At 40.3% G+C, this 11298-nt stretch overlaps 1 protein-coding gene across 1 annotated transcript in view; it reads right to left on the bottom strand.

Moving 5' to 3' along the window:
• Nucleotides 1-8896: 8896 nt before the first annotated feature.
• The window catches only part of hoxc1a (homeobox C1a), a 6759-nt gene continuing 4357 nt past the window's right edge, over nucleotides 8897-11298 (bottom strand). Inside the window, exon 2 of the mRNA XM_007556730.2 lies at nucleotides 8897-9475. Coding sequence (XP_007556792.2) covers nucleotides 9138-9475 — 338 coding nt within the window. The 3' untranslated portion in view covers nucleotides 8897-9137. The remainder of the gene's footprint in view (nucleotides 9476-11298) is intronic.

Raw genomic sequence — 11298 nt, forward strand, 5'->3', positions numbered from 1 at the left:
ATTTTCATATTTGCTTTAGGCGTGTGGCCAAAGAGGGGAGGGAGGCAAGGGGATCGCTAGGTGCAGCACAACACCGGCCTTCTGAGCTTTGTTTTGAATTTTCATAGTGACTAAGAGCCCGTGCTTTCAAGATGTTGACACAAATAAATTATGCATGACGGATCATGCTTTGAATGTGCATGCTGAACACTTGTGTATTTTAGTATTATGCAGCAGCCTGGCTGCTGGGGTCTGTGGTTGCCTTTGTCCTGCTGCAGAAGAATTACAAAAGGCGTTTGGCCTTTTGTGGCTGAGTACCACAACTAGACTTTGAATTTGTTCTTGCAGTATAGAAAAGCTCGGAGCTATTTACAGACTAATGTGTTTACTTACTTTACAAATTTCTGTGAACAAAAGTAGTGCATGACAGTGAAATGCAAGGAATGAAGTCTTACAAACATTATTAAGAAGAGTGTGTCTTTGAATTGAATATGACAAATAGTTTTGCTTAACAAACTGCACAAAAACAAGGGGAAAAAAATCACCTCAAAGAAATGGAGGTTTTTTTGAACATTGCTTTCACTTTTAAGTTTATTTAATCAAGGCAGCACATAAAACAAAGTCACATCTTAAAACAGCGCAACTGTTGCTTTGTGTAAAGGTTTTGCAAAAAATTGGACTAATCAGTCCACACGCGTACACACAAAGTTACTATACCTAATGACAGGAGATACACAGAGATGTAATAATGTATTGACCAAATATTGGTGAGTGAATATTTGTTTTTGTTTTAGCCATTGTTGTACCTGGAAAATTAAAACCTCTAAAATCTGTTAATTTTTTTATCTATTTATTTATTTAACTTTTTTGCTGTCTCCATATTTCAGAATTGGGGTTATGAATCTTCTTTTGAAGATGTCTGCAAATTCCCCTTTTGCAAATAATATGTTTATTAAGTGGGTCTTTGAGTTTATCCATCAAAAATAAGTCTTTAGCTTTTTTTTTTCATTATTATGTTCTGTTTTTTTTATAGATCAGTCTTGTTGAGAGCTAAATGATTAGATGTCTCAATAACTGAAATCTCTGTTGGGTCTGCGGGAGTAAAATCTGTTACCAATGGATCTACCTATTTAATAAAGTCATTATTAAAAGGATTTGCCATCATTGTAGAGTCGACTACAGTTTCTCTGGTGTGTCAATGCTGTCACACCAATACTTACGCTATTGGCTATTTATTATGCTATTTCTTAGGTTCATTTCATTTAAATGGCCAAAGGTCTTCTGCAACTTCAAAAAGGTTTCATTCCAATCTTTGTGTTTAACTCAAGCCATGTCCCCATAACCTTTGACCTGTCCCTCTGTCCCTGCTCTCCATTGGTATTGCCACAGCATAATGCTGCCACCAACATGGTCCACAGTGGCGTGACTGTGTAGGAGACCTACATGGTGTTTAAATGCAGACCAAAAAGTTTCCTTATGGTGTCATATTGCAAAAGCAACCTCTTCTACAGGTTTGCTGCGTCCCCTACATGGCATATGGCAAACTGTGAAGGGGATTTCTCATGGATTTCTTTCGGCGACGGTTTTCTTCTTATCACATGCATAAAACTTCCCAGTAATGCATTTTTTTATGCTGATATGTAAGCCTACTGACATACATTGGAGTCTGTGATGGCTATGAGTCAATGTCTAAGAAAATGAAATGGGTGTGAATACTTTCGCAAGGCCCTGTTTATCCTGAAGTAACTTGTTGTCTCATGCCACTTGAATCACTGCTGTGTGAACGCACAGCTCAGGTATACAGCATATCTTGCATAGCCACCATAAATCTCAGCCGTGCTCTGTCACCAATATTCTTGACATACATATATTCTCACCTCTATGTACAGTACATAGCTCCGTCTTAGCCGACCAAAGCCATCTCCTTCCTCAATAAACCAGGTCAACAAACAAAAAGCAATTACGTTGGGCAGCTGCCGCCTGGGAGCGGGTAATTACAGCGTGGTGTGGACAGCTTCATTCTAAACAGGTACTAAAAGCATCATTAATCATCCTCCCGCTGACACCTCACCCTGGTCATGTGACACAAGCTGCTGATGAGCCGGGGAGAGGGACCCGCCTTAGGGGGGGCAGAGCAGCAGCCTGATTGGCTACTTCCAGAAGTCCTTTTAGAGGTCAGCCAGTAAGCAGAGATGACCCGCCAATGACCTTGTATCACTTGACCCCTGAGGGCCCAGGGGTCACCCACTCATATCAGTTGGAGAGCAGGCAAAGAGGCCGAGAAGACGAATGATACTGCGAGGGAAGAGGAGGAGAAAATTGGTAGAGGGAAGATGCACAGAGGATTTGAGCAGAGAGATGCAGGGAGGGGCAGAGATGGAAAGCAAAATAGGAGATGTGAGGAGTTGTGGAGCACCTGAACATTTTCTTTTATATAAAAGCAGATGATTACAAAGCGTATTTTTACAACATAGGTGCCAGTGTTTTTTTTTTTTTTTCTTTTTCTTTTTTGCTTTACGAGTTCCTTCTTTTTTGTCAAGTGAACCTGCTTAGCGCGGAGCAGAAGCATCTGTACGTTTGTCGTCTTGATGCGGACCCTTCATCGGCGTAAACAACAAAACAGAAACAGGGCGCAAAATGTGGATACCTCTTTCTGGATTCGCATAAAGCAAAATACATCAGTTTTCCTTCCTTTGAAATGGAGCCAAGATGGAGGCGTGATTGACAAAAGTTCATGAACTGTCACCTCTCTGAGCATATACAGGCACGGATGGCTGAGTGAAAGATGAAACAAAAAGACACATCTTAACGACCGCAGGGCCAACGTCTCATCTGGGTACCCTTCTCATCTACAGTCCCTCCATCTCAACCCTGCTGCCCCGCCCCTTTAAACACGCTCCCCCCACCCCCCTTCTCCTCTCTCTCCATATGTTCGTGAATCTGTCACTATGGCAACCTCACCCTAGGGGCAGAGGAGAAGGGGGTTGCCTTCTTTCAGACAAATAAGCATTGCAGGGTTCATCTATAGTGGTTTGTTTAGGGATCATAACACACTGACGAGAGGTCAAAACATGGCTTCTTGGACACATGTTGGAAATAAGACAGTATGTTGGACTGTAAGTGGCTTCTTGCTGGGATAATGTGCCAGAAAAATCGTGGAAAGAAGGGGAAAATTATCTTTTTGTATGGTTGATTGATATGTTTTTTTTTTCTTTTACACAATGGAAATTAAAAAGGGCACCACTAACAAGGTCCCACAAGACTACCATCTAAAGGAATGGTTTAGTTTGTTTGTTTGTTTTTTTCAAATGGATTTCTGTGAAATAACCAACAATAGTTCCCCTGTCTTTGGAAGAAAGATTTCACACCATAGTGAGTTTGTAGAAAAGTAAGTCCTCTGAGTGGTGGAAGGCTAACTGTTTCAGCAGATTTTAACAGTTTTGAACAACTCAAACTGGAAATGTTTGCATCTGTGAAGTACAAGTGGAAATTCAACATGAACACCTCGACAAAATACCTTTACGTTTTACTCTGTTTTGTTAGATAAGTAATGTCCTTGTTACTACTCTAAAGTTACATTAGCCTAGGCTGTTGGCTGCAACAAACTGCCTTACTTTCACTTGGTGGGCCCACTTCCAGCTAAATGCCTATTGGGTGTGTTCAATTTTGTTTAAGAAGTTGAAGCTCGGTTGTAAGAGTGATGTCACCGGAAAGCAAGTGTTCTAGTTGTAGCATTTATTAGGATTATTTCCAAACTTCTAAGAGACCTGGAAAAGCAGAGTAAAATGCTATCATTGCCAAATGATAGCCCCTTGGAAAAATTCAAATTTGATTTGCCAGCATAAGCCAAGGCAACATTAGCACAGGGAAAGCTAAATGTTTCACTTTCCAAAAAAAAAAAAACAAACAAAAAAAAAACGTATAAGCTTAGTAATGGTAGCTTGTGAAAATGTAAACAGTTGAAATCTGCTAACAACAAGTTTGGACTTGACATACTGCTCAGCCAGAAAATTCCCATGTGTCATTGCTGAAGATATGCCTTTGGTAGGTTCCCAGCTAAACAAGTCTATCTCATCAGGTGTGACTCAACAATCCTTCAAGGGTGGAGTAAACCTTTGAGTTCATTGTCAGGGTTTGTCCAGTGGCATCAAAGATAGTATGATATGCTTTTCTGCGTTTAATAGTTGTTTAGAAATGTTCCTGGCAGACTCACAAAAAGCCGATTTGGTATGCACATACAGACGACATCTTCCGTTAACGTGATTTTGTGAAGTAACATGGTTGTTATTAAGCTCAGAAAATGTCTCTTGTCAAAGTGCGAACGCTTGGCATCCGGTGTTATTTTACAGATTCTCACTGCATAAAATCCATTGCCATCATTAGCATCGCAAGGCTTTGTCTTGTAGCTTGGCTCTCAAGTGCAGAATCAGCAATCTTGAAAAGGGCTTATTGTGTTTTGTTTTGTTTTTTCTCTCCCTTTTCTCTCTAAATTATGCTTGTCTGCAACATTTCAAAGGTCAGTCTAGACAAGTCAGTAAACAGAGGTCACAAAGACAAGGATATAAGAGAGGTTGAGCTTCCTAAAGTCGTGCTTCTTGCGTCTGACGCTCTGCCGCGCCACTCAAGCCCCGCAGAAACTGATGTCGGTTAAAATGGAGATCATCTCCATCACAACCTTGACACGGTTTCACCTCTGTGTGCCCTCTCCTCTTCTCTCTTCCCTCCTCCCTTCCTCATGGCACCTTTCACTGACTCCGAGGCCCCACCCTGCCTCACAATCCCACCTCCACACCCCCGAGAGCAAATTTCCCTCTGCAGCCAGAAGTGCTGAGTGCTGCTGTTTGCTGAGTACACAGAAATTCGCTGAGGCTGTAAGCTGTCCCCAAACATCTGCTCCCTGGAGTGGAGGCAAGAGAGGAGGCAAGGACTGGACTGGTGCGCATGCCGCTGAGAGGAGAGGAGAGCGGGGTCTGCTACACTGTGTTATGTATGGCTTCGTGTGTGCGCGAGCAGCACGTGCATGCACATATTTGTGTGTGCGTAAACAATCATTCAAATAGGTGCTTTGTATCCTTTTGAGCGCTTTATTAGTAGCACCTCGGAAACAAAACACATATTTGTGTAATTGTACACACAGGGCACCCAAGTGGGTATTTGCACACACTCACGCAGACAGGTGCACCGCATTTCAACTTTCTTGATGCACAAATTGTTTGGTAGTCAAATATGTGAACGAGACCGATCAGAAAGACTAATAGTGCGTGAAAGTTCTTGCAAATGAAGAAAAAAACAGTAAAATCAGACAAGCAGAAAAAACTGAACCAAAAAAATAAAACAAAAAAAAAACAAAAAAAAAACATGGAGAGCATTCAAATGATCTATGTGTGTAACAACAACAGAGCTATCTGTAAGTGTTTCACATTAAGTTAGAAATGACTTCGAATGATCAATTGATTTCTCTCCCCTGAGCTCTGCTGAGGATATTACATGCATATTATGCATTAAGTTAATTTTGGGTCAACTTCGCATTAATTACAATGAGCTCAGAAACTTCTATGTGTTCATTTAAAACGTAATGGGAGATATTCTGTAAAGGCAGATATGTTTGCTCATTGCTCATGCCAGTCTGCGCTCCTCTGGAGAATTATACCAGCTGCCCACATCAGCTAACTTGCAACAGGATACAGAAAGGGATGGAAGATTGTCAATAGACCCATTCATCATGCACCAATGCATTACTGGATTTACTTTGATGCCTCACTTGTGTGCTTCATGTTCTAGAACAACAAGATGCATGCAGAAGATTTATTTTATAAGTAACAGTAATAATTTAATTATTTATGGGCTTGTTGTCGATTAGTAAAAATCATTTGGATGAATAGATCTCTTATGTGGATTTCATCACGAGGAGGGAAAGATGAAAATAAAGTTGGGAAAAAATGTAAGTTATTTAATGCCAGCAATGTTTCTACCTGTAGCAGCAACTTTTAAATCTGAGTTATTCCTTTTTTCTTCTACTCTCATCTTTCTGTGCTAAGTGTGTGCGTGTGTGTGTGGGTGTGTGTGTGGGTGTGCGTGTGTGTGTGTGTGTGTGTGTGTGTGTCTTACAGCACAGCACAGTTGTCAGTCTCTTGAACCAATCGTACATCTTTAGGGAGGAATTACGGAGGGAGCAGAAATTCATCAGGGTTGCACTCAAGAGCGTTCGAGCGAAATGTCAGGTCTGAGCAAACAACGCAGCTCTTCTTTCATCAGTTAAGACGCAAATGCTGAAGCTGCCGCAGAATGAAATTAGAGCGATGGTTCACCCAGAAGGAATCAACTCTTTTTCTCCAGCCGCCTTCAGCCCTGCCTTATGATGCACATATATTTGGTTCCTATTTCTAAGTGAATCTGTTAAAACGGTGATGAAGTAAGGCTGAATTTGAGAAGAAGTCTCACCACACACCTGCTGCAAACAGCTTTCTGTGCACTATTGGAACCCCGAGGCTCTGGGGCAAAGAAAACATGTCTGCAGAAGAGGATGAAAGATTCAGTCAAAAAGGCTGACCAACCACACTTCTCAGCAGCAAGACAGGACATAAGGGGCAATGTTTTTATTTTTTTTAGAATTACAAAGATTACCATAATATTATTATCACAGTATCACTAACACTATGATCATTAGCTTCATCTTCAACATCTTCCAGGTGACTTTAAGGACAGTGGACATTATTGAAGGTTTTGTTAAACAATCCAATTTAGCCTATTTTGTTTAGATAAAGAGAGCATAATGGTTTTTGTTTTGCCTAGATGCAAATCTACAATAAATTAGGTGCAACGCTGCTCGAGTCCTGTGTGGATGCAAAGTTAGAACATTTTGAAAAAAAAAAAAACGTACATTTTTAAATCTCGGTCTTGTGACTAAATCTCCTTTACACTTATTTTTTTCTTAATTTCATATTTCTGAAATAAAATTATTTTGAAAGTTGAAAAATAGTTATGTCTTAACTTTAAAAATTCATGTAGTTTCATTTTAATTTTAAGTGGTTAAATCAGACAATGTATATATTTTATGTTAGTGTCTTTTCTAAACTAGATGTTGTAATAATTTATTTTAACAACAATGCTTTTCTTATGAATGACTTGATTTTTGTGAATTTTGTATTCATAAAAAAAAAAACACTTTGAGGTAACCTTATATGTAAAATGTGTAATTCAAATGAACACTTACTTCCTCTTTTATTTTTAAAAATCATTTAGGTGGTAATGGGAAGTAGTGAGCGTTTATTAAATAAATATTTACACATTTTATTAGCGCTGAATCCTATTTAGAGTTTCCACCTGAAATTTTTTTAACTATTTCTTTGAAACTAGTTCAGTGAGTTATATTTAGAAAACCAAACACGTTAAAATGCTATTTTATCCAGTTTATAAAATGAGCCAGATGTAATTGTTTTGGCCTATTAAAATAAGCAATATAGGGCAAAAAAAAAAAAATTAGGTTAGTACTAGGTGAAGAAAATGCATCATCTAGTCTGGTACGGAATTATAATATGAACAATTATCTTTTGGGCTGGTCCTTCTGCTATTCAGCTCCATGAAATATTGTTGTGTGGACATAGAGACCAATATATCAGAACAAAAGAGCTGGGAGTCACTTGCTGAAAGAAGTCGAATGAAAGAAAAAAAAATCTCAGACTCTGAGGTCATCCAAAGTAATGGAGCATCTTTCGTTTCTGGAGCTACTGACCGGGTCAGTGTTGTCCCGAGGCAAGACAAGGGTCAGGAGGTGAGAGTTGAACTCTGGTGTGACTGCATACATTTGCTTGGCCTTGCAGCCCCCCCCCCCCCCCCCCCCCCCCCCCCCCGCATGAGTCCACCAAAACAATATGTGACCAGAATCATTCATTAAATAACCTGGAAAAGTTTTAAATACATCTTTTATTAATTTTATGCCAGTTTATTCCAAACCAGTCTCCACTGCTCTCTTGTGATTCATTAAGGATTTAGCAGCAATAATATCCAGTGCAAAGACGCTAATTGAAAGCTAATCAAAATATACCCTCGCAGAGAATTAATGTGGATGATGGCTCATAGCTTGATATTATGAAAGACATTAACATGAATGAAACGAATTGTGAAAGCAGGAGCACAACAGTGTTTAAGGACCGTGTTTACAGTCATTTACTTTGCATGAGATGAGATGTGAATCTGGGAGGAGTATTGAGCTGCGGGAAGTGCTGGTAGCAGTGCAGTTTATTGGTCGATCCGCAAACCAGCAGTGGCATTCTTTTTTTTTTTTTCATTGTCTGTTTCTCCCGCATGAGCTTTCAAGTCCAAATTATCATTTTCTGATGCATGTATGGAGGCGATAAAGAGCGGAACGGCTCCCGATCGGGGCGTTCCGCGGGTTCCATTAACATGCAGTTACAGATGCGTGCAAAAGCTCCCTAGATTGGAGCCTCCAATGAATGGATCACAACGGATCGATACGCTAATACTGAGCGCGGTCGATAAATCTCCCCTCCAATTATTGCATTTTAATCTTGCGTGGATGCAGGATAATGAAAATATTAAGCAGCAAAAACAAGTTCTGCGAGTCTAACACACAGAGACATGTACACAGGTAAAGTATCTGCAAACAATATATATATATATATATATATATATATATATATATATATATATATATATATATATATATATATATATATATATATATATATATATATATATATATATATATATATATATATATATATTTTGCGTGCATCTACACGAAAAACCTGGTTCCTGCAGATTAAAACAGGCCACGCTCGAGTAAAATCAACTCCTGGTAAATGGTCCAAAATAATCAAATAGCCTCCCAAGGATTTCCACGGTCAATTAAAGAAGTTTGTATCTTCGTTTACATTGTGAACACTGGAGCGCAATGGAATGGCATTCATTTTAATATTCAAATCAGAGTTTCAAGTCTAAAGCCGGGGTGGATGACAAATCGTTTTCACCCGTTCTTGCGTGGAGGGAGCCTGCCATCGCGCTTCTCGGGAGTGCAGCATCCATCGTGGTAAACAAATAAAGGTGACGCCTGATTGCAAACGATGCAAACACGAATCAAAACATCTGCCGGCTGGCTGGAGCCGTCGCTCTCCAACGCTCGGGAACGGTTCAGAAGTTCAGGGACAGGTGCAGTTCCCCTGGCCGGGCCCGTCCCGCAGAGGAAGCCGGGCGTCCGAGGTCAGCCCATCCCGCCGCAGTTTCTTCTGCTTCATGCGTCTGTTCTGGAACCAAACTTTCACTTGCGTTTCACTGAGCCGCAGGGTGCCAGCCACCTCCACCCGCCTGGCCCGCGTCAGATACTTGTTGAAGTGGAATTCCTTCTCCAGCTCGGTCAGCTGCCTGGTGCTGAAGCTAGTCCTTGGGGCTCCGTTCACGGCGTTGCGGTCAGCCGGGCTTCCAACCTCCTCCACGCAGAGGCCCGCACTGAAGCCACTACAGGTCATGTGCATCCTGCCTGGGAACAGAGGGCATTAAAACGGTCGTCATCAGCATGATCAATGAGGCGAAACACAAAAGAAGCAGAAAAAAAAAAAAAAAAACTGAATTAAATTATGCGTGCACACACTTGAAAAGTGTAAATAAATACTTTTAAAACTTCACTAAAATTAATGGAAATCCAATAATAATAATAATAATAATAATAATAATAATAATAAATACAACTTAGTTCTCTGGAATAGTAGACATCGAATAAATAATTAAAGGATTAACTGATAGTGGGTGGAGGAGGGGGCAGTTTCAACAGGCTTTAGATTATATGGAACTTATTTGCGGCGCTGGCTCGGAGCCAGCTTGTTTTCACACTTTGAGCCATAATTCTGTCTGTATGACAAAGATGTATTTCAGAGAACTATCAACTCTAAACGCAGCCCGCAGGCAAATCACAAAATCCTTCTGAGGCCGTTAAAACACGTGATAAGGAACTTGCACAGCGAAAGGCACAGTGAGAGAAAGATCAGAGTCGGAGGCTTCACAAGTCAAGTTTGAAAATCCGAGAACTTTGAATGGACGACGGTCGTTTACTGCAAGGCTATTAGCATTATATATTAATAGATCATCCCATTGTGCAGGAAAACTGCACTACATTGGAAGTTGGGTGATTCACATAACTGTGTTGCATTAACAGCCCATTAACTGTATTCATCTGAATCATTTGTTATTTGCCTTTGGGTGCTTTTTTTCTGTGTCAATGACAGTTTAACAGTTTACAAATCCGTTCAAATGCTGCATAATGACAAATGCCCCCACTTTTTTTTTGTTTTTGTTTTTGTGTCCTCTGAGGTTTCTGGGTTAAACATTAAAGTATCATCTGTGCTACTTATCTGCAATGAATGACAAGGACCGCAACTATATCTTGATTTTTCACCGCTGACACTGTGGCTTGTCGTCAGTTTGTCTTTTGCCTCTGAGAAAATGCTGCTGCTGCTGTAATGGAGCCAGGTGTGGAGTAATTCCTCCCACCACATTTCATTGAGAGGAAGGTTAACAGGCCTCCAGCCACTTGCAATAGCACAGCAGATGGAAAGGTCAGTTATGGGATAAATGTCAACATCTGTGTTTAAAAAAAAACAAAAAAAAAAAACAAAACAAAAAAAACGAATGGGAAGATAACCAAGTTGCACTAGGAGGCAGTGAACGTGAGTGACCGAGACACAGACGCCGTTCGTAATTAAGAGCCTAAGCTTTCAAAATTGCAAATCGTGTGCACATTCTGATTAATGGCTGCAAAGATAATAGAATTGATGCCAGCCAGAAGGCATAAAAGAATCAAACTAAATATTTGAGGAATGACTTGCATGCTTAAAAATAGCCAACCAGCAAAGAGAAAGGAAGGTCCCTTCTCAAGCTAAGGAGAGCAAAAAAGAGAAGGGGGAGAGATCAATACACATTGCCTCAGTCATCTGGGCATCCAGCCCACAGTAATTCAGGTGCTGTCAAGGCATAATTGAAGAATGACGCACAGGGAGTATATACACCAAGCCAGGAGATCAGGTTACAGCAGGTCTGTGGAGACCTTTCTGCATGGAAGAATATATTCAAGACTATCTTTTGTGCCAAAAACCCGATGCAACCTCTAGAGGAAAGCACACTTTCACTAATGATTTTTTTTTTTTTTTACAAGTTACATGGCGGTGCTAATGAGCTACTCCTACAGATCATCTCCATCAGAGAGATGCAGAAAGAGGGCAGAGATACTAGCAAAGCTACACTCTAAAAAGAAAAAAGTTGAACCAACTTAATTGAATTGCTTCTGTAGGTAACAAGCAATTCAATTAA

This window comes from Poecilia formosa, unplaced genomic scaffold, assembly GCF_000485575.1.
Source record: "Poecilia formosa unplaced genomic scaffold, Poecilia_formosa-5.1.2 Scaffold80, whole genome shotgun sequence".
In the NCBI taxonomy this organism is placed as follows: domain Eukaryota; kingdom Metazoa; phylum Chordata; class Actinopteri; order Cyprinodontiformes; family Poeciliidae; genus Poecilia; species Poecilia formosa.